Source organism: Cyprinus carpio, chromosome B3 (assembly GCF_018340385.1).
Source record: "Cyprinus carpio isolate SPL01 chromosome B3, ASM1834038v1, whole genome shotgun sequence".
In the NCBI taxonomy this organism is placed as follows: domain Eukaryota; kingdom Metazoa; phylum Chordata; class Actinopteri; order Cypriniformes; family Cyprinidae; genus Cyprinus; species Cyprinus carpio.
In genome coordinates, this window is record NC_056599.1 from 4,843,072 (window position 1) to 4,867,170 (window position 24,099).

At 38.5% G+C, this 24,099-nt stretch overlaps 1 protein-coding gene across 2 annotated transcripts; it reads left to right on the forward strand.

Annotated features, from left to right (window-relative positions):
* Positions 1–1,460: 1,460 nt before the first annotated feature.
* On the forward strand, positions 1,461–14,412 carry LOC122136723 (gastrula zinc finger protein XlCGF57.1-like). Of its 2 annotated transcripts, XM_042721230.1 has the most exons (3): positions 1,461–1,517; positions 5,379–5,416; positions 12,857–14,412. In XM_042721230.1, exons 2-3 carry the CDS (start codon positions 5,404–5,406, stop codon positions 14,074–14,076), a joined length of 1,233 nt encoding a protein of 410 aa, XP_042577164.1. In that variant the 5' UTR covers positions 1,461–1,517; positions 5,379–5,403; the 3' UTR covers positions 14,077–14,412. The 2 variants fall into 2 exon arrangements, with proteins under 2 accessions (XP_042577164.1, XP_042577165.1); XM_042721231.1 differs by lacking the exon at positions 5,379–5,416 and having other exon boundaries at positions 1,462–1,517.
* The last annotated feature ends 9,687 nt before the right edge of the window (positions 14,413–24,099 follow it).

A 24,099-nucleotide genomic window follows, 5' to 3' on the forward strand; every position in this document is an offset into this window, starting at 1 on the left:
TATTAACCCCATATATTAAATCGTAGCGCTCTAACACAATGTAGCCTAGCTAATGTACATGCATTGAGCGACCAAGCATGGTCCTCTCCGATAACGTACTCAGATATCACAAAAAAATATGACAAAATTATCCCAGTATATAATTTCACGATGATAGATTTCCCAGGATTCTGCAGTATCTATTTTAAAAATCATATTTGTATTAAGTCTCTGCATTGTTCCAAAGACGGCTCTATTTCTCATCTGAACGTGCAGGAGAAGAATTTGACCAAAGAAAACTTGTTAAAATCAACATTTTCTATATTAATTTATGCATTTTTCAAATGTTTTTTTAAAAAGGCAAAAATTAACAAAAATCTAAAAATAAGTCAATATTTTTCTTTATCGGGGAGCATTTTGTATGTATGGTTATAATTTCAATTTTAGTTTTCAGCATAGCATTTAAAAATAGAATAACCGTTCTTTTTTCTTTTTTCTTCATGGTTAAAAACCGAAAAACGAATGGACGCAAAAGTACACGGACCAAATAGCAACTATTTGGTGGAATGGTCCTTAACTGATTTTCACTGAAATATTTGACTTCTCTCATTTTTCTCTAACAATCCTCACTCATGAAGGCTGTTGGTGTTGATCAAATACCACGTGAGGATATCATTTATTTATAATTTATTTGTGCATATCGGCTTTTTTTCCCCTCAAACGTTTCCCGTGTTATCCACCCAGCCACCCCCCTCATTTTATGAAAATGAACCATGGTTTTACTGTAGTAAAAGTGTACGGTTTTTTGGCGTATTGATTTCCATTTGTATAACCACATTTTTACATCAAATACCATGGTTAAACTATGGTTAGTCTAGCAAAACCATGGTTAATTTGTATTTACCACAGTTTAACTACAGTAGCCGTGTTTTTTTTTTTTTTTTTTTTTGTAGTAAAACCATGGTTATTTTTCGTGAGGGCGGTTCACACTCCAGACCAGCGGGTGGCGCTAAACACACACGTTTGTTTAAAAAACAACATAAAACCTCAGAGGAAGAAGATTAGTTTCACCGCGCTCTCTGTTGTTTTGTCGTGATGCTGGTGTAATACAAACTGTTAGAAATTTTCTTTCTGTAAATAGAGAAATAAATACGGTTTTTGAATCTGGTTAATAAATACCTGTAATATTCTCATTCTCACAGCCGTGACTAAGTTTTGAATCAAGCAGGAATATCTGGAGGAGTATCATCTGAACTGAGATCTGCTGCTGGGAAGATGATGTTTGTTAAAGAAGAGAGTGAAGAGAACACGAGTGAACCAGAAACCTGGAGAATAAAACACGAGGAAACCAGAAAACCTGGAGAGAATAAAACACGAGGAACCAGAAACCTGGAGAATAAAACACGAGGAACCAGAAACCTGGAGAATAAAACACGAGGAACCAGAAACATGGAGAATAAAACACGAGGAACCAGAAACCCGGAGAATAAAACACGAGGAACCAGAAACACGGAGAATAAAACACGAGGAACAAGGAGGTTGGTGTTTATTCTTCATTGATCTTTAATGAATATTTGTGGTACATCTACAGGTAATTTATGTAAAAATATTATAATATTAGATATTAACTATTATTAAAATGTCTTAAATCCATGTTTCAAAGTTATTATGGAAATGTGAGCGAATGGACACTGAGAATATTTAATTATTACCTTAATTAGACTTTATTTTTGCTTTTTGGAATCATAAAACTGTGTTGAACTCCGAGCGTGTGAGACTGAATTAGTTTTTACGCTAGTAGGAGCCACATGTTAAGTAAAGTCGCTATAGGACTGTGGTTATTTTAAATCATGTGAATGTCTCCGTAGTAGAGCATTATTTGCTTGTTCAGTGCATTTCACTGTAAGTACGTAACAGTTTTGCAGCTTTTACTGTAAGATATATGTGACCCTGGAGCCAGTCATAAGTAGCACTGGTAAATTTGTAGCAATAGCCAAAAATGCATTATATGTGTCAGAATTATCAATTTTATACGATGGGGCCTGAATGCTTGAACCTGATTAGCTGACGAACGTTCTAAGGTGTGCAATTATTTTCAGGGAAAATGTTGGCTCTTCGTGAAGAAAATTAACTTAAGTTTCACAGTAAGTAACATAGAGACATTACCCTGTTGAAAAAAAACAGCATATGCTGGTTAGGTATGTTTTGATTCTGGTTTATCCTTTGCTGGTGTAACTGTGCGTTCACACCAGACGCGACTTACGCGAATAAATCGCGCTATTCGCGTAGTTGGACGCCTGAACAAGAGTTTATTTGCTTCATTCGCGCGTGAAATTAACAACAGACGCGAATTCGCGTCATGGGAGGGGCTTCTGCCAGTTGAGTTCAGGCAGCATTGTGATTTAAACCAACATTTTTATTCGGATAATTTTCAAAATATTACTGTTATCGTGTCATGAAATGTAGTTTTAAAAGTATTTCAGGCGAGAATGTAGTTGTTTTAAACTCAAATATGCGATTTATTTATAAAAACAGCGTCTATTTAAAAAATGTGTTTCGCCGATTTCGGAGACGAGCTCCATGCGATCAGCGGGAGCTCAGTGATCATGTATACGCCTAGAGCACTCTCAACTCGGCTAGTCCTTCTGACATTTGCCGTTGACTCTGAAGATAAAATATTCGTCAGTAAAGCCGGTTGCCTGATTACCGCTAAATCGCCATCACCTGCTTTCAAATGGAGCGGCATTTAATAGACAGAGCCGTAGATCACTGAAAAGCTACGCAATATTTTGTTCATTATCGAAGGCGATTCATCTGCGAAAATGAACGCGATATTGCGTAGCTTTCCAGTGATCTACGGCTCTGTATATTAAATGCCGCGATACATCGCCCAGCCCAGTGTGTGTGTATATATGTGTGTGTGTGTATGTATATATGTATATATATATATATATATAATATGATATGCAATCATTTAAATACACACACACACACACACTATTTGCATGCAGGAATAAAAAGGTTCTTGATTGGAAGAGGGAAGAGTGGCATGTGAAATTTTCTTTTGATTTACACCCTTTATATATTGTAAATAATCTTTTCAACCTCTCTTGTAAATACCTATCTTTTTTTTCATACTTAAATCTTTCATCATTTTCAATTTTTTTTTTGTTCAAGTTTAGATAGTTATAGTTTTCTTGTTTTCAAATGACAAATGGAGCAAGGCTCCAAAAGGAATCCCTGTCTCGTTGCTGCATTCTCATTACACTAAACTGTAATCACGTCACTACTAGAGTAAGCTCCTGATTGGTTAACGCGGCGCGAAATTTCGCTAACGACCAGATTTTTCAACTCGAAACGCTCAATTCGCGTCAATGTTAAGTCAATGCAAAGACGCGAATAGATATGGAAGGCCAAAAACACGTGAATTTTAACGCGTCAACAACAGGTTAAATACGCGTGAAATACACGTGAAATATGCGTTAAAAATCAGTTTGAACGGGTCAATGTCATTGGCTGCTGAGGACTTGGGTCAAACCACTTCTGTGAGCTTAGGGGGTGTACCATTCATAGACTACTAGGCAACCACCATTTAACATGCTATAGATCAGCTCATTCAGCCTAATTATTTTGTCTTTTCTTTTCTTTTTTTTATAGCCTATAGAAATAATATATTAAATTTTTTTTCACTTCTCATGCCTTTTTGTAAATAAACACATTAGCAGACATTCTAGCTTTAATATTGATCAAACTTAAAGGGTTAGTAACTAAGCAACTAATCTGTTTTATGGATGCTAACTGTAAAATTATTACTGAAATATTATTAGTAATTAGTTATACTACTATTTACTGCAAAAGTAATATTATTTCAATAACTAAATTACTAGTAATCAGTTACTGCTCAACTCTGACTTTCAGTGGGAAAAAAAAAAATCATTTGGACATTCTCCTACTGAGAAATAACTGATAAAAATGTAAGAAAAATTTGAATGCTCAAGATAAATTTTTCATATCTGTCTTATTTGACATTCAATATCTCAGGACATAAATAAGGTAAGTTAAGGTGTATATGTTTCAAATTTTGTGGTGATAATATAAAGTATGAAAAAAAAGTATCTAAAAGTTACAGTATTTTGTAACAAAACCGGCCTTTTTGTTTAGCTCTTGACTCCCCGAAGTATTTTTAAATACTGTTGTTTTCTGAGGGCCATATACAAAAATACTGACTCATAACTCCACGAATGTAGCAAGGAGAGTCAAAAGGTATAGTCTGATAGAAATTTTAATGGGAATTTTTTTTTTTTTTTTTTGGGGATTTGAATATTCTCATGCTGAGAAATAGGTAAATTTATTGTGGTCAAGGGAAAGTTTTCATATTCGTATTTGACCATTCAATTGACATATGACACATGACTATCTGAGCTGTTTGATGTTTCAGACATATTAGACTACATGGAACAAATACACGGGTACACTCCGGTTAGGGATGGGTGATATATCGCATGTGATTGTCACGCGCATTTCATCAGTAAAGCCGGTTCCCTGATTACCGCTAAATTGCCATCACCTGCTTTCAAATGGAGCGGCATTTAATAGACAGAGCCGTAGATCACTGACAAGGTACGCAATATCGCGTTCATTATCGAAGGTGATTCATCTGCGATATCTCAGATTAGACAGAAAGATTATAGGTTTTAAGTTCTGCTTGCCAAATGTTTAATAGAGCTCTCCAACTTATTCATGGGTTTAGGTATTATTTACACACAAAAGACCGTAATGGATTGTTTTGATTTTGGACTCATTTGAATCGTGAGAATCTGCTGTAAATAATGATATGCCATTTTCCACAATCAGAGTATGTTTCATGAAATGATAAAGGTATAAAACCATTAGAATATTGCAGCTTGTGCGCATTTGTAGTTTTATTTTTTTTTCTGAAAATGACGCAATTTTCCATGATCTATGCATGTTTCATGAAGTTATGAATGAAAACGTAACCTGTTTTTTTTTTTTTAATCAATTTAATGGTTTCATGTGTGTGATAATATCGTAAGTAATATATGTAGATCAAATGAACGAATTACGATGAGTTTGAGCTCCTTTTTAATCGGGAGAATTTTCTGAAAATAATGATCTATGCATGTTTCCTAAAGTTATGAATGAAAACGAAACGTGAAACATAGAGCTGTTTTTCTTTGCAGCCTCAGTGTGCCAGTCTGCTTTCATGTGTCACAGCTCTATAAACGAAATCTTTCGATCTGATCATAGGATCTATGCATGTTTGGTGAAGTTAAGAGCTAAAATGGCACGGGACTTCTTTTTTTTTTTTTTTTTTTTTTTTTTTTTTTTTTTTTTTTTTTGCTAAGCTACATGACCTAATTATTTTCTATGTGTTATAGGTTTATGAAAGATATCTTTATCTAAATGATGGATTATGGTGAGTTTCGACACCTTTTAATCTGCAAATAGTGACGTGTCTGTTTATGATATAAGCATGTTTCATGAAGTTATGCATGAAAAGGCGACAGCTACCATAGATTTTTTGGCTAAACTACATGCTCTCGGTGCAGTTTTGTGTGTGTTATAAATTTGAGGAAAATCTTTAGATATAAATGACAGATTTGACAGATGGTTTTGGGCTCTTTTTAATTAGGAGAATCTGCTCTAAATAATGGTGCATAAGCCCCAAACAATTTCAGGGCTCTAGAGTGCAACCTAATTTCTCAATGGTGTGACTAAAAAACTCTGAAGTCGCACCGGTGCGACCAGCCGTTCGAGGGGAAAAAAGTCTCTGCGACTCTGAAGTTCTCCCTGTGGTTCAACAACAGACACTAGAGCCCTGCATTTCAGCCCAGGCCCGGCAAGCCCTGACATTTTTTACGCCCCTCGAGCCGGGCTTCGATTGTTCAGACGCGGGCCGGGCCTCCAGCCTGTTTTAGACTTCTCCTTACTTTTATATTTTAGACATCCATCAATTAGTGATAAAAAAAAAAAATAAAAATTGCCGCGCTGGTGGAAACAACACGAGACCGTGCTACCGCGACTGTCAAGAGCGGCTCGACAGTGTTTAGTGTTCAAAGTGTTCTGCATTCAAATACACGCAATAGGCTTAAGCTTGCCGCAAAGCACCGGCAAAAGTAATTACAATACATGTGAAAGGGGGAAATAGAAAGAAGATATTTGAATTATTTACTAAAAAAAATAGTGTTTTCTGAGGCTGTGTCGCAAGGATGAAGTTGCCGATCCCGACTCGTCATCTCCTCATTAGACGGGCCTTTAGAGAGAAGTGCATCTTTACGGGTTATGATTATAATGAAAGAGTTTTTGTTTTCGTTAAGTAGTCATGTAAAGCTTTCTATAGCTATATTTATCATGTCTGTGAGGCATATTTTCACAGTTTCGGTTCATTTTTGTACTCCTGTTAAAGACAACACAGCAGAAAGCGCAACTGTTTTGTTGATATTGTGAGTGTACACAAATAAAAGACCCTTTGCAGTTACGAATGATGTATTACTCTTATGAGCAAAAATGACGGCGTATCTACTAGGGCTTTGCGATACGGACCAAAAAAACCTATCGCGATTTCTTTGATCAATTTTGCGATTTCGATTTTAATCACGATTTTGACACACAGACATGCTTTACAGTCATAAATGCATTCAGTATGAATTTGAGACATATTTCCAAAAGTAACCAATTAGAGCTTTATCAAAAAGTTGTAACATGTCTTTAGAACAGACATAAGTCAAAAATAATCACTAAGTAAAGGTGTTACAAAATGTCTAGACCAGAGGTTCTCAACCCGCGGCCCGTCACAAATTCAAATGGGCCCACGTGCTGAATGCAAAAGAAATATAAGCTATAGCCTAATGTTTTTATGTAAAATATTTTTTTGTTTTTCATAGGCTATATTATTTTCAGACATGAGCAGACCTACTCACATAATTAACGCGTTTAATGAACATTTACAAGCGCGCACATTGGCAGAATTCAATACAAATAGTCATCAACAGCCATTAGTTAAAATTGAGCATCAGAATGGATACATTTGTTTTTAAGGGAGAAAAATTAAATGTGGAAAATGCCAGTAACACATACAAACAAGAATAGTCGCAGTATCAGAAGTGAAAGAGAGTGCTGGACTTTCGGTTTGCCCCGCCACTGATGTTGAGGCAAAAGAAAACCCCCATACTACGCAGCAATCATCCTTAATTGGAGAAATGTGGCAAAACATCTCTGGAGACAACCTCATATTATTACATTCGAAAGTGCTTTCCATATTTGGATCAACATAGGCTACATTTGTGAACGCACATTTTCTGCAATGTCGCGTGTCAAGTCATGCTCCTGTGCGGGTTAGGTTTAGTGCACAGACTGCATCTTACAATCGCAACTTCATTGTGCTGTTACTCCTTTCGAGCCGAATTTCACAAAATTGGTCAACTCCCGACAGCATCAGGTGTTTTATTTATGGAGAGCAGAATTATTTATTTATTTCAATGAATGTAATCGATTAGATATCATAATATTTAGGCTATAATATTATAAATCAGGTTGGTTTGTATTGGTGAAGTAATATGTAAATGATATGCGTGCGGTGCGCGAGACTTGCACTTGGACCATAGTGCGGCCCGGTGGAAAAAAAAAGGTTGAGAACCACTGGTCTAGACATATGCCACAAAATAATTAATTAATTAAATAAATCCCGTGTCCAGGGATGGTTTATTTATTTATTTTATTTTTTTGCCATGCATTGGTCATAGAGCTCAATTGTAGTGGTGCCTCAGGTGTTGAAATAGATTTGTTATACATTATACAGGTTCACAGGTACTCCGTCTGCAGTGCGCATACAGTATGTGTATGCGGTACAGAGGCAGCAGCGAGAGCGCGTTATTGTAACGCAAAAGCACATTAAAATAATGCGCAGGCGCGAATCTGTCCGCTCGCACGCAGATTTCCTTCACAAAACCAGACGCGCGTGCTCAGACTCACGCTGCTCTCGTCTGGAGAGAGTGCGTGCACTTAAAACGCGTCTCCTCTCGCTCAAACTGCGTCCTGTGCACTCAACTCTCTCTATGCTCATATAGATATTAATAATTTTTGCACCTTTCTATTTCTAACCTATTACATCTTTCGCATCTTTTTCCACGTGCAGTGTGAACGCTCTGATCCGTTAACATGGGCTCGGAAACAATACGCATCATAGATAGTGTGTGAACACTGAGTTATGTAGGCATATGTTTGTTCTGTTCTCGCGCTCCATATAGGCGCGCTGCATTCTGATTGGATTGGATAGCATACTGCGGGAGGTCGGGCCGCGGAAAATCGTGCTATAAAGCGATTTAGAAATCGCGCACACTCAAATCGTGATTTTATGACTATTTCGATTAATCGCACAGCCCTAGTATCTACTGAAAAAAATGCAAGTGATCACGCTGTCGCCTACATGTGCTGAAGCGTCTCCGCACAAACTATTGGATATAGCGCACATTTATCTTGGTCTAACGTTTTAACATTGTTATATGCTTGAACTGTTTCATATCTATAGATTTTATTTTAGGCAAGTCGCGATGATTTAAGAAGGCTTAAATGATCAAACATAGGCTCACTGCCTGCCGCTGGCAGCTTGGTCTTTGGAGTTGATCAAAATGCTAAATGCATTGTAAGGCTCAGACTCTAAGCTTTCAAATGATATCCATTTTTTCTTAAGTCAGCGGTTTGAAAAATATGCTGCGCAAATCCACATTCTTTATCAGCATTTATTTGCGTAGCTTGTCAGTTAACAACGGCTCTGTGTAGTAACAGCTGCTCTATGTGAAATCACGCACCTGATGGAATTTATCGCTGACTAGAGAACTGGCTTTACTTACGAGATGTGCATTAATGATCAGCTGATCTTTATCGTGCACAGCTACCTGAACGTCTTAAATACTTATGTTTTATAACATCACCTGTGTACCTAATTACTGATTGTCTGATGAGTGCATAATCGCTGAACAAAAAGTGGTTTCAATAAGTGCCACCTGCTGGCGATAGCTGTAAATGTAAGCACAATAAAAGCTGTTGATTACAAAGATGATTGTTTTCCAAAGACAGATATTGATTGCAATGGCCCGTATCTTAAACCTGCATTGATTGCTTACCTCCATTGTAACCGTTTTCCCCACACAAATGTTAATGCTTTGATGCTAACTCAAGTTTTATACTATCACCACAAAATTTTAAACCGATACATCTTAACATACCTTATTTATGTCCTGAGATATTGAATGTCAAATAAGACGGATATGAAAAATTTCTCTTGAGCACTCAAATTTTTCTTAAATTTTTATCAGTTATTTCTCAGCAGGAGAATGTCCAAATTAAATAATAATAAAAAAAATCCACTGAAAGTCAGAGTTGAGCAGTAACTAGATACTAGTAATTTAGTTATTGTAATAATATTACTTTTGCAGTAACTAGTAGTGTAACTAATTACTAATAATATTTCAGTAATAATTTTACAGTTACCATCCATAAAATAGATTAGTTGCTTAGTTACTAACCCTTTAAGTTTGATCACTATTAAAGCTAGAATGTCCTTTAATGTGTTTATTTACAAAAAGGAATGAGAAGTGAAAAATTAGTTTTTCATTTTATTTTTATTTAGTTTTGTTATTTCTATAGGCTATACAAAAAAAGAAAAGAAAAAAGACAAAATAATTTGGCTGAATAAGCTGATCTATAGCATGTTAAATGGTGGTTGCCTAGTCTAAGAATGGTACACCCCCCTAAGCTCACAGAAGTGGTTTGACCCAAGTCCTCAGCAGCCAATGACACTGACCTGTTCAAACTGATTTTTAACGTGTACTTCACGTGTATTTAACACGTTAAATACACGTATTTAACGTGCTGAATTTTCAAGCGTAAACGACACGTATTTAACGCATTAAATACGTGTTTTTTACGAGTGAAACACGCGTATTTAACGTGTTGTTGACGTGTTAAAATTCACGTGTTTTTGACCCTTTTGGCCTTCCATATCTATTCGCGTCTTTGCATTGACTTAACATTGAAATCACTCGCCCAGACGCTCTATTCTATGGAATTATATTTGCTTCAAAAAAATTTTTACGTAACTTTATAAAACTGGACGTAACTTTTTCAGAAACTTTCAAAAATATGCCATTACAAAAGACGAAAAACAATGAAAATGAAAAAAAAAACTCAGTCGCACAAATTTAACAGGCTCTTCAAATATGCTTCATTCTTTGTTGATGTTTTTCAAAGATTTGTTTTTGCTAATCGTGGATTCTGAATGCATTGCCACAGATTTTGCTTACGCTTCGCAGTTTTTCGTTTGGTTTTCTGACACAAACCTCTCGTGGGGGCGGCCTTAACAGTGATCTACTCTGATTGGATAGTGAGCTTTTGATGGACAGGTGCTCTCTGACCTGGAAGTACAGACGTCACTCAGTGGCGCGCATATTGGAAGGCTCTCACGGTGAAAACACAATCAGGATTTATGCAGAAAAGGCACATTACTAATAATATATGGTTAGTTCTAGATGTGTTAGATTATTCAGATTTAATAGACAGTGATGGTTTCATTTTCTTTTTAGATTATTACAAAGCTTTCGACACATTGGAACATGAATTTTTATTTCAGGCTTTACGAAAAATTGGCTTTGGCGATGCTTTTTGCAGGATGGTCCAAATGCTTTATATAAACGGAAACAGCCCTATCAAATTAAGTAATGGTACTTCACCTAGATTTAAAATGAGGAGTTCGGCAAGGATGTCCAGTTTCCCCTTACTTGTTTCTACTTGCAACACAGTTCCTTAGCACACATATAAACAATAGTCAGTTAAAAGGTATCACAATTGGTAACACTAAAATAAAAATTAGTCAATTAGCGGATGATACAGCTTTATTCTTGAATGATTCATCACAAATTAAATTGGCTTTGGGTATATATGGTTGTTATTATGTGATGTATGTTTATACTTGTGTATGTTTCTGTTCTCTGCATTAATAATAAAAAAAAAGCCACTTGCGGTGATTTGTATGCAATACGTCGTGCTTTGTATTACTAAATATGTAAATAATATTTGACCTTCGATTGTCTTAGTCTGTAAAGATGAGCTCTTGTCCTTCAAGGCAGCTTAAAGTAAGCTTGTGTTACTGAATGACGATAATAACCTGCAACGAACTGCTGCACACTGTAACATGAATAAAACTTGTATCGATGTTATTGGTTACTTCAGTAACACAAGCTTACTTCAAGCTGTCTTGAAGTACAAGGAATCGAATCTTTGAAAAACGAATCTTTGAAAAATATCAACAAAGAATGAAGCATATTTGAAGAGCCTGTTAAATTTGTGCGACTGAGTTCATTTTTTTTTTCATTTTCATTGTGTTTTCTTCTTTTGTAATTGCATATATTTGATAGTTTGTGAAAAAGTTATGTTCAGTTTTATAAAGTTACGTTCACTTTTTTTTAAGCAAATATAATTCCATACTATTCGCGTCTGGTGTGAACGCACCATTAGAATCCACCCGCCAGCCCAAAAAGCAGAATTCAGCGGCCTGGTCGAAGGTTTAATGCATATTTGGTCTTTTCCTTGCGCTTCTGAATTTATGTGGATTTAGTTAAAATTTTAGTCTAGCTCCGTGTTCAACCTGATTCCAGTTTTAAGTGAGCATTAAATTAAGCCAATGTTTCTAAATAAAAACGGATCACAAAGGTTGTTTATGTATTAATTTAGATATTTGATTATTCCGGGCTCACTATACTTTCAATTATCCGTTCACTGGGGACCTAATGTCTATCTTAAGTCTCACGCTAGCGTCACATGGATCTTACGATCACAAACTCACCAGTCTGATGTTAGTCAGAGGGTGTAGGTAGACTAATACCTGTTTTGCCTACTGCTTGCTTATGACAAAAAGTGTAGCTCACTTAGTCCTTTCCCGTACAACTTGCTAACATCAGCGATAGACAGAAATCAGAAGGTCTCTGATGATGTGCCTACTGCTCCTATCATTCTCCAGCCTTCAGTTTGACGTATCCTGGCTGTAAATCTGCAGTAACAAAAGCCTCCTCACAGTTTACTAGTCATCATGATTTCAGGACAGTTCAGAATAATTCGAATATAACATTTTATTATCAGTCAGGTAAAATTGTATCATGCCAATTACATAATGAAACAATTAGAAAGTAAATTTAGAAAGGATAGTGCAATTGATTTCACATAGAGCAACTGTTACTACACAGAGCCGTTGTTAACTGACAAGCTGCGCAAATCCACGTTCAGCGGCCGATATTTATTGTGCACCCCTACCAAAAAGTATTAGGATATTAAGTAAAGATCATGTTCCATGAAGATATTTCAATTTTAAAAATTTACCCTTGTGACTGGTTTTGTGCTCCAGGGTTACATATACCTGACACCATTGTCACAACATGGAAGTAAACTTGTTTATTCTAATGTCTGCTCTGTAATTAGTGATTTCTGATGTGTAATTATTCAAGTTCTGTCAGATTGTATTTGTCTCAAAAGTGTTCAGTGTTGTGTGTGTGTGTTAATCAAGCCAGTGACCAAACTAAACATTGTTTCTCCTAATGGCACGAAAACAATGTTATTTAAATTGTTAAATTACAGAAAGCGATCAAAGAACAAACCTTGTTTGCTGGAGCTGTCAATGTGTAGTGTTTGTTTAATAAGTGACATCACCATCTACTGGCCTGGCAGCATAATGCAGTGTTTTTAAACAATGTCATTGATCTGTGTTAAAAAGGAACAGTTTTGGCATAATTTTCATCTGTACACAAATATTTTATCTTATTTTTAAAAGTACCAATTGATTTTCATCTTTATAATGATTTAATTTTAGGTCTGATGAAAATGAAAGAAGAAAGACGAGATCTGAAAGAGGTTGAGGAGAAATATCAGGATCAGAAAGATCATGATGTCAATGGAGAAAAATCAGCGAGTTGCAGCATTAAAAACACAGAAGTCAAAAGGCCTTTCAGCTGCTCTCAGTGTGGAAAGAGTTTTACACAGAAAGGACAGCTTGAGATACATTTGGTAACTCACACTTCAGAAAAGCCTCTCAGCTGCTCTCAGTGTGGAAAGAGTTTTACACATAAATCAAGCCTTAATAGGCACATGTTAATTCATGCTGGAATAAAGCCTTTCAGCTGCTCTCAGTGTGGAAAGACTTTTACACAGAAAACAAGCCTTGAGACGCACATGTTAATTCATGCAGGAATAAAGCCTTTCACCTGCTCTCAGTGTGGAAAGACTTTTACAAAGAAAGAACACCATAAGACTCACATGTTAATTCATTCTGGAATACAGCCTTTCAGCTGCTCTGAGTGTGGAAAGAGTTTCACAAGTAAAGAATACCTTACGACTCACATGTTAATTCATTCTGGAATACAGCCTTTCAGCTGCTCTGAGTGTGGAAAGAGTTTTACACATAAATCAAGTCTTAAGAGGCACATGTTAATTCATGCTGGAATAAAGCCTTTCAGATGCTCTCAGTGTGGAAAGAGTTTTACACAGAAAACAAGCCTTGAGAAGCACATGCTAATTCATGCAGGAATAAAGCCTTTCACCTGCGCTCAGTGTGGAAAGAGTTTTACAAAAAAAGAATACCATAAGACTCACATGTTAATTCATTCTGGAATACAGCCTTTCAGCTGCTCTGAGTGTGGAAAGAGTTTCACAAGTAAAGGATACCTTACGACTCACATGTTAATTCATTCTGGAATACAGCCTTTCAGCTGCTCTGAGTGTGGAAATAGTTTCACAAGTAAAGGATACCTTATGACTCACATGTTAATACATACTGGAATAAAGCCTTTCACCTGCTCTCAGTGTGGAAAGGGTTTTACATATAAATCAAGCCTTAATAGGCATATGTTAATTCATGCTGGAATAAAGCCTTTCATCTGCTCTCAATGTGGAAAGAGTTTCAAACACAAAGGACAACTTGAGATTCATTTGGTAACTCACACTTCAGAAAAAAATTACTCCTGCTCTCAGTGTGAAAAGTGTTTTACAAATAAATCCAGTGTTAAGAGGCACATGTTAATTCATAATGAGTAAAAGTCTTTCACTTGCTCTCGGGTTTGGAAAGACTTTTACATGGAAAGGACACTGCAATGTTCATTTGGTAACTCACTCTTCATATAAACCTTTCACCTTAAAGAGTTAAAGTAATTTACTGTTTTTCTGAATGGCGGGTGTTATCTACTGAGTCACCTCAAGGATGTGTCCTCTCTCCTTTATTATTTATCTTGTACACATTACAGTCATTATTATATTACTACACTGTTCAAAAAAATTAAAGGAACACTTTTTAATCCGAGTATAGCATCAAGTAAATTAAACTTCTGGGATATTGATCTAGTCAGTTACGTAGCAGAGGGAATGGTTTTACAGGTGGTGTGTATTTGTATTCAGAGCCAGCGAGCAATTTTCTGATTGTTTTTCACTAGTTTTGCATTTGGCTAGGGTCAGTGTCACTACTGGTAGCATGAGGCGATACCTGGACCCTACAAAGGTTGCACAGTCAGGCCAACTCCTCCAGGATGGTGCATCAATATGTGCCATTGCCAGAATGTTTGCTGTGTCTCCCAGCACAGTCTTAAGAGCATGTAGGAGATTCCAGGAGACAGGCAGTTACTCTAGGTAGAGCTGGACAGGGCAGTAGAAGGTCCTTAACCCATCAGCAGGACCTGTATCTGCTCCTTTGTGTGCAAGGAGGAACAGGATGAGCACTGCCAGAGCCCTACAAAATGACCTCCAGCAGGCCACTGGTGTGAATGCCTCTGAGAAAACAACCAGAAACAGATTTCATGAGGGTGGCCTGAGGGCCTGACGTCCTCTAGTGGGCTCTGTACTCACTGCCTGGCACCGTGTAGCTTGATTGGCATTTGCCATTGAACACCAGAATTGGCAGGTCCGCCTTGGGCGCTCTGTGCTTTTCACAGATGAGAGCAGGTTCACCCTGAGCACGTGTGACAGATGTAAAAGGGTCTGGAAAAGCGGTGGAGAATGTTATGCTGCCTGTAACATTGTTCAGCATGACTGGTTTGGTGGTGGGTCAGTGATGGTCTGGGAAGGCATAGCCATGGAGGAACACAGAGACCTCTACAGGCTAGACAATGGCACACTTACTGCCATTAGGTATCAGGATGGAATCCTTGGACCCGTTGTCAGATCCTATGCTGGTGCATTGGGTCCTTGTTCCTCCTGGTGCACGACAATGCCCGGCCTCATGTGGCGAGAGTATGGAGTTCCAGGAGGATGAAGGAATTGATACCATTGAATGTCCCCCACGCTCGCCTGACCTAAATCCAATAGATCACCTCTGAGACATTATGTTTCGGTCCATCTGACGTCGCCAGGTTGCACTTCAGACTGTCCAGGAGCTCAGTGATGCCCTGGTCCAGATCTGGGAGGGAATACCCCAGGACACCATCCTTCATCTCATTAGGGAGCGTGCCCTGACGTTGTCAGGCATGCATACAAGCACGTGGGGGCCATACAAACTACTGAGTACCATTTTGAGTTGCTGCAATGAAATTTCAGCTTAATGGACTAGCCTGCTGCATCCTTTTTTCACTTTAATTTTGAGTGTCTTTGAATTCAGCCCTCTGTAGGTTGGTAATTTTAATTTCCATTAAACAATGTGGCATCTTTTCATTCCTAACAAATTACCCAGTCCATATCAGTATAGATATACTGCATGATATTTTTCCCCATTGAGATCTGATGTGTTTTCAAAGTGTTCCTTTAATTTTTGTGAGCAGTGTATATTACTTTGGTGTTGCAGACTTTACATTCAAATATTTTGCCTTTAAGTTTTAAGAAAACATTCTGACACCACATAATAAAATCATGAACCACAGGACCAAACATGAAGTCCTCCTAACTCATTAAACTACGGATTACAGAATCATCATCAAATTTTATAATATGCCTATTTCTGTGCGGTCGTCACCGGTCTAAAAACGCACAACATATTAAAATGTATTTGGTGTTTCGAAATTGAGGGGTTATGATGTCATTGGCAGGCGACACAGTGACACTATGGACACAGTCCGTGTCACTAGTTAAAATGGCTTATTCCTCTGGATTTAAACATTCTTTGAATCATTTGGTATAATGTAAGTACACAAGTCAGCAATATATATATATATATATATATATATATATATATATATATATAACACTATTCTAGTGGTTTTTGGATATTTCAATTTTAAAAAATGTATATATTGTGCCTTTAATGTTTCTAAATCTAATAAGTATAAGCAAACAAGCATTATCGGAGTAGGTATTGATAGTGTTTAACAGTACAAGTATTTGGGCACTGTTTTGGATAACAAATTGTCATTTTCTCTCAATACTGAGGTTTTGTGTAAGAGGGGGCAGCATTGATGTGCATGTTCTACAGATCTTATGAGTTACTGTTATCTTTTTCACTGTTGTGCTGGTTTGATTCTCTAAATGTGAAAAATAAGAATTGTCTTGAGAGGATTGTAAATGAGGGAAGTAAAATAACGGGGAGGAAGCAGATGACTATGGGCCAGTTATATCATAGACAAGTTTTGGGTAAAGCCCAGAGCATTTTGTTAGTGTCACCTTCTCCCTTCTGGAATTTGTTATAGAAGCCCCTATTATTAAAAATATTGGTTTAGACCAGGGATCTCCAACCCTGCTCCAACACACCTGACTGTAATTATCAAGTAGCCCTGAACACCTTGATTAGCTGCTTCAGGTGTGTTTGATGTCCAGGAGCAGGGTTGGAATCCACTGGTTTAGACATTTATTTATTGCATAAGCTGTAAAGGTTTAAAATTTAAGGTAAGAACTTATTATGGATTGTGTTATTGTGTTTTTTTTTTTTGTTTTTTTTTTTTTTTTGTATTGTGTTTTTTGTTGTTTATGTGAAATATTTGATTGCTTCAACCAAATTGCCTTCTGGAAATAAATAAAGATGAACTGAACTGAACCTGCTATCAGTGTGGAAAGTCTTTGGCACGTAAACGATACCTTGAGACTCACATGTCAAAGGTGTTATAGGATGCTTAGTTTCCACAAGTTGATATGACTCTTTAGGGTCTTAATAAAAAGTCTATAACATACTTTGGTTAAAATTTCTCAACTGTAGTGTAAAACAACAATTTTTATCCGGTCAAAAACAGCTCTGTTCACAGCGAGCCGTTTCGGTGCATGTCCTTTAAATGCTAATGAGCTCTGCTAACCCCACCTCTTGCTTCAGTGGGGTGACAAGCTGCTCTCATGAGACTGTAAACTTTAGCCGCAGAACTTGCTAACTATCACATTATTAGGAAAGGCAATTTGCAAAGATTCATTAACAAAACCTTGCTGCTGCTTAGCTTTATGCATGAACATAGACGTGTTTAGGTAAATTGGGGGCACATTTCCTTCAAAAACAAAATCAAGCCGCCTTCAGCAGCTCAGATGTCAGGAGTAAATGATGACTGCTGTGTTCATTTTTACATTCAATTCAATTCAAGTTTATTTGTATAGTGCTTTTCATGATACCAATTATTGCAAAGCAGCTTTACAGAAAATATTAAGTTTATACATTATATTTAGGCATAGGTTATTAGTGGTGACTATGTCAGAAATGTTCAATAAGAATCATGCAGTTAGTTACAAATTACACGTAATCAAACAGACAGTGAACACTGTTAACTGCAAAGCTTATATGTTGCAATTAAACTTTGCAATTGCGATGAAATGTTGCTGTTAAGCAAAATTTGGTATTTTTATGTTTTTCCAGGGATAGCATCATCTCTTCTCAAGTGTTAGGTCATCTCAGATATTCGTAAAGGTTGGATCCAGACTGAAGCTTGTCTAATTTCTAGTTGCCTTGGGATGCAAGTCCCGTGACAGAAACAGAGAAGCAAACAGAGACGAAACTAGTGTAGCTGCTATTCCAACCAAGCAAAGATGATGTGTTCAATCCAAGCAAAATAATAAAAATGTGCATTTGACCAGATATAGCTGAAGTACCAAGTTATGAGATGCATTGTGTGAATGCTTGGTTAAAGATATGTCTTTAATCTAGATTTATACAGAGAGAGTGTATCTGAACCCTGAATCCGAATCCGAATCAGAATGAACTTTATTCGCCAGGTGTGCGCAAACACACAAGGAATTTGTTGTGGGGTTTTTTTTAAAGGAGCTCCTGGTACATACATACATACATGCATACATACACATCTGACAACAAAAAATAAAAATGAATTTAACAAGACTTATCAATAAATAATGTAAAAGAATCTGGAACAGTAGATTTAATTATGTACAGATTTGTGCATTATTACTCTATATAGAACTGTATAATTAATAGAGATATGCATATGTATTTACATAATACTTGAGAAGGCAATAATTAAAGATGTAGAATGATTTACGGAAATGAATTACAGAACAAAACTCAAATTTATATGTTAGCTGTTTAAGCTGGAGATGGCATGGGAAAAAAACTGTTTTTATGTCTAGATGTTCTAGTGCACAGAGATCTGTAGCGTCTGCCTGAGGGGAGAAGTGCAAACAGGTTGTGTCCGGGGTGAGAGGGGTCTGTGATGTAAAACTCCAGAGTGAAGAAACGGGCAGGTAACAAGTCCTGAAGACTGGGCAGGTGCACACCAATAATCCTTTTTGCGGTCCTTACAGTCCGTTGCAGTCTTCTTAAATCTTATTTACTGGCTGACCCAAACCAGACAGTTATAGAAGAGCAAAGAACAGACAAAATAATAGCAGAGTAAAACTGTGTCATCTGTGCCTGTGGCAGGTTGAACTTTTTCAGCTGACGAAGGAAGTACCGCCTCTGCTGTGCTTTTTTCACATTGGAGTTAATGTGATTGTCCCACTTCAGGTCCTGAGAGCTGGTTGTGCCCATGAACCTGAATGACTCCACTGCAGTCACAGTGCTGTTCATGATGGTGCGTGAGGGGAGAGCGGGGGGTTTCTCCTGAAGTCCACGATCATCTCCACTGTTTTGAGCGTGTTGAGCTCCAGGTTGTTGTGACTGCACCAGACAGCCAGCTGCTCAACCTCTTGTCTGTAAGCAGACTCGTCACCATCCTGAATGAGGCCGATGACTGTGGTGTCATCTGCAAACTTCAGGAGCTTGATGGAGGGGTCTTTTAGAGGAGCAGTCATTTGTGTAGAGGGAGAAGAGCAGTGGGAAGAGAACACAGCCCTGAGGAGCTCCGGTGCTGATGGTGCGGGTGTTGGATGTGAGTTTTCCCAGCCTCACTAGCTGCTGTCTGTCTGTCAGGAAGCTGGTGATCCACTGACAGATGGAGGTGGGTACAGAGAGCTGTGTGAGTTTATTCTGAAGGGTGTCCGGGATGATGTTGTTGAAAGCAAAGCTGAAGTCCACAAACAAGATCCTTGCATAAGTCCCTGGTTTGTCCAGATTTTGGAGGATGTAGTGCAATCCCATATTGACTGCATCATCCACAGACCTGTTTGCTCCGTAAGCAAACTGCAGGGGGTCCAGCAAGGGTCCAGTAATGTCCTTTAAGTAGCCCAGCACCAGTCTCTCAAATGACTTCATGACCACAGATGTTAAAGCAACGGGTCTGTAGTCATTTCGTCCTGTGATTTTTGGTTTCTTGGGTACAGGTATGATGGTGGAGCGTTTGAAGCAGAAGTTGTTGTTAAAAGATAAATAAGTCCTGGTGGGAACACACATGACCTCACAGAAACTGATGTAGGATGTCACGGTGTCAGTAAGCTCATCCAGATCAGTTGCTGCAGCCTCAAAAACAATCTAATCAGTAAGTTCAAAGCAGGCCTGTAAATCCTGCTCTGCTTCAGCAGTCCATCGCTTTACAGTTTTAACTACAGGCTTAGCAGATTTGAGTTTCTGCTTGTAGGCTGGTAGAAGGTTAACCAAACAGTGATCAGAGAATCCCAGCGCTGCTCGGGGGACAGACTGGTATGCATTAGAGGTCGACCGATATATCACTCGGCCGATATATCGGGCCGATATTTGTCATTTTTTAATATATCGGCATCGGCCGATATCTGTGTTTAGTAGCGGCGATTTAAATTCAGGCACGTCGGCGGGCAGCCCCGTGTTATTGGTGCGGTGGAAAGTGCTGCTGCCGCATGTGAAGGACCCCAAGCCAAAACTTTTGGAAGAATCAACAACAGTCCTGGGAGATAAACGTAGTCAGAGAATTTCACTCTGTAAATGAGGTGGAGAAGGTGGCAGCTCTCACAAACACTGCAGCGTGATTGAGGGCTACGTTACTCCGCCCCGCTCACAGACAGCACCGTGCTCGGAGAGACAGCTGTCCTGGAGCAGTCCAGAACGGTGAATGACATTTGTTCGGAAGCATGGTTTGATGCAGACAATAGCCAGGTTTCCATCCAACTCATTTGCATTAAGGGATGTCAATATTTGATCATTTCCATGATCGATCATCGTTTAAATTAACGATCAATTAATAACCTTAATGCTGCAAAATGCGTCTGCAGCGGTATTATTATTATGTGCAAAAGCCACTCGGAAAAAAAAGCTTTCTCAAGAAAGTTTTTCATTCTCACGTGTTTTAACTCTTGTCAGTTTAAACACTAAAGTAATTTTAAGCCATTTAAGCCCAAAACATCTCAATGTGGTACTCACGTGCTTTGATAAAGCGTTTCTATGAGCACCGCGCGTGCACACATGTGAAGTGCACAAACGGATAGCCTTCTCAGACAGCAGGTCAATACCAATGGTTGTTTTTGAATGTATCCTTGTGTGAATGTTAGGTTGTTTTAAGTGAACTTAAACAGTAAAGAAAATATTAAATTTACATCAGTATAATGGATCCGTGCATTTCTTATGTAAATAATGTTAATCAAAAAGAGCAAAAGAAAAATTGTTCGCTGCTTTAATAGCTTTATCCCCTTCAAACCTGGTGTTCATTGGAATGGACATTACATATTTCTGGGTCTAAACCAATAAAAATCTTTTCATTGTTTGAACAATGCTTATTACTGATTGGTTGCTGATTATCCAATAACAATGGAGAAATGACTTTTAACTTGATCTGAGAGAGTTTTAGACATCAGACAAGACAAACATGACTCTGAAGCTCAAGAGAGGAAGGAGTAAGTGCCTATTTTTCATTAAAAAAAAAAGTTATGTTCATGGTAGCCTAATACATTTTCTCTCAGCATAATTTTAACAATTTCAAGTGTTAATATTTCAAGTTATTTTGAAAATATTTAATTTCATTAAGTTATAGGATCGTTTCAAAGTTTAATGTCCATCCCAATGGACATCAGGAGTCAAGAGATATTAGCCAACACTCAAGTAAGTTCATGCAAAGAAACAAAATACCTATAAGCATTTCATAGCTAAGCTATGACTTCACAATTTATTTAATTTATGTGTATAACCTGTTTTTCACACAATCTTCCTTCAGAGTATAAAGTCATAGACTTTCTTGGTCACCTTGTAAATGGAGAGTTATCCGATCTTGGCTGCTAGGATTCAGGAAATGAGGCAAATGAAAACGAGAGTAAGTGTAGATGTTGAGAGTATAGTAAAGTGAAAAAAAAAGTGTAAGTGAAAGTTACAAAGGTATAATACAAAGTTTTATGCCATATATAATATGTAAATTGCAGAAAATGCATATGAGGTCACGAGTGAGAAAATGGAAAAAGAGTTCTAAATGTGATTGTTTTGTTATTGGATAGGAAGAGGGACAGAGATAAGGGACAGTGGAGATGCATGCATGCTTGAAGAACTTGAGGTGGCAGCTGAGGTTGAGGTAGAAGAAAGTGTAGTGACAGAGGATCAGAAGGAGATTACAGTGAACAGAGAGGAAGATGATCATAGGCAAATGACAATAACCGGGAAGCATGAGATTAAGTGGCGTCATAGGCCTTTCACCACTATCACTAGTATCAGTCATGCTTATTGACAGTGTAAGATGACTTACGGTTAGCCGTGTCGGAAATCCAACCACGCATAGGCATGTTGTTATCTCAGAAACACGCTCAGCCATTGCACTGAATCAGGTAAACTGGTTATACATTTATGTTTCAGTATAATTATGCAAGCTATACCAGGGGCGATTCTAAACCCTTTTTAGGTGGGTTTCAGCCCCCCATCTATCTCCTTAGCCCCCCAAAACTATCTTAATGATCACGCGAGTGAACTAAGACAAACTTGGGGGAGCGCATGTCCTAAAATGTTGAAAACCCCTGTGTTAGAGTACAGGCTGGATGCCAAGAGGGCTAATCTCCAGACAAAACACACCCTGGGATCTTCTTTATTACAAGATGAATGTGGCCCAGTGTTTAGTGAGTGTCCATAAACCAGTGGCAGCAAAACATGGAAGACACAGTATGTCTCCAGGGGTGGGGGGTGGGGGGTGCATGTCCTAAAAGGTTGAAAACCCCTAATGTCATTTTTATTTGGTGCTGAAGAAATGTAAAATCCGGTTACCATAATCATACATCCTCTTTAATCTTATATATGATTAATCCTCTTTAATCTTACATATGGTTGTTGTTGTTGTCACAGCCACACCATCTACACTCCCTGAATTGGATACTTATGCCACGCCCACTCGTTCCCAATCACCAGAATTCTGAACACCTGTGCATCATCACCAGTGCCACATATAAAGCCCTCCGTCACCATCACCCATTGTCTGGTCTTGCACCGATCTCCTCATTTACCTGAACGCCTTTCGTCTAACCTACCTGATCTGCTGAACCCTCTTCATCCTCATCTGTATTCCTGTTCCCCTCGTCTTCGTCTGAGTCGCCATCTGTATCACCATCACCCAAAGGAAAGTTGTGTTATCACTGTGTCATCTGCGTGTCAAGATTCACCTGTGTCTGAAACCTCTGATTCACAATAAACACTATTGCACTGAATCCTCTGTGTCCTCGTCTGTGTCTGACAGAATACCATACCCTATGCAGAGCTCTTCAGATACAGGCGAGGACCGCACCGCGGATCCCTTCACTGAATTGGTTCACGCTGTACGGTCCTCACTCATGCAACTTTCCTCACCTGCTGTCAACAGTTCACCGCCATCAAACACCGCTACAACTCCGGTCACTTCTTCAGTTGCCCCTGCGAGTCCCATGGCCACACCAGCGACATACAGTGGCGCGGCGGAGGATTGCAGCGGGTTTCTGCTACAGTGTTCACTCTACCTGGAGTCCAACGCTCACTTATTCACCACCGAACGCAGCCAAGTTGCATTTATCATCAATCTGCTCACAGGTAAAGTTCTCCAATGGGCTCATTCTCTCTGGGAGTCGAATTCATCTGCTACTGGATCTGTTACTGATTTCTGTTCTCAGTTAAAATCTGTCTTTGGTCAACAAGCTTCTGAATTATCTGTCCATGATCAGCTGTTTACAATTCGCCAACAGAGAAATGAGTCCGTGAGTGATTATGCTGTTCGCTTCCGTACACTCGCTTACATCAGCGGTTGGAATGAAACTGCCTTAATTACCGCATATCGCAACGGTTTATGTGAAAAGATACAAAGTTTGATTGTTGTATATGAAGATTCACTGGGACTTGAGTGTCTTATTCAGAAATCCATCAGAGTCGCCCAGAGACTCACTGCATGTCATCGACTCACTCCCGCTGTACTTCCTCCGCCCACTCTACCATCTGTCGCTCCTCCAGCACCTGAACCCATGCAAGTAGATTCACACCACCTATCTACATCGGAACGTCAGCGGAGGATTAACACCAGGCTGTGTCTCTACTGTGGGGGAGATGGACACCTATTACCATCATGTCCAGTACGACCTCCACGCCCAGCGGTGAGTACCATCCATATACCACCTCAAACTGCTCATTTGACTCAAACCTGGGTTACTCTAAGACATCTCCACTCTTCTGTTTCAGTACAAGCCCTCATCGACTCCGGTTCGGCGGGGAACTTCATCAACCAGCAAACATTAACTCGTCTAAGTGTCAAGCGTCATCGGAGCCCCGTCGAACTCAAAATAACAACTATACAAGGAAAGCCGCTGGGCAGAGGTCATGTCCGCTATTTCTCCCCCACAGTCATCCTCCGCGTGGGTTTCCTGCATGAGGAAGACATC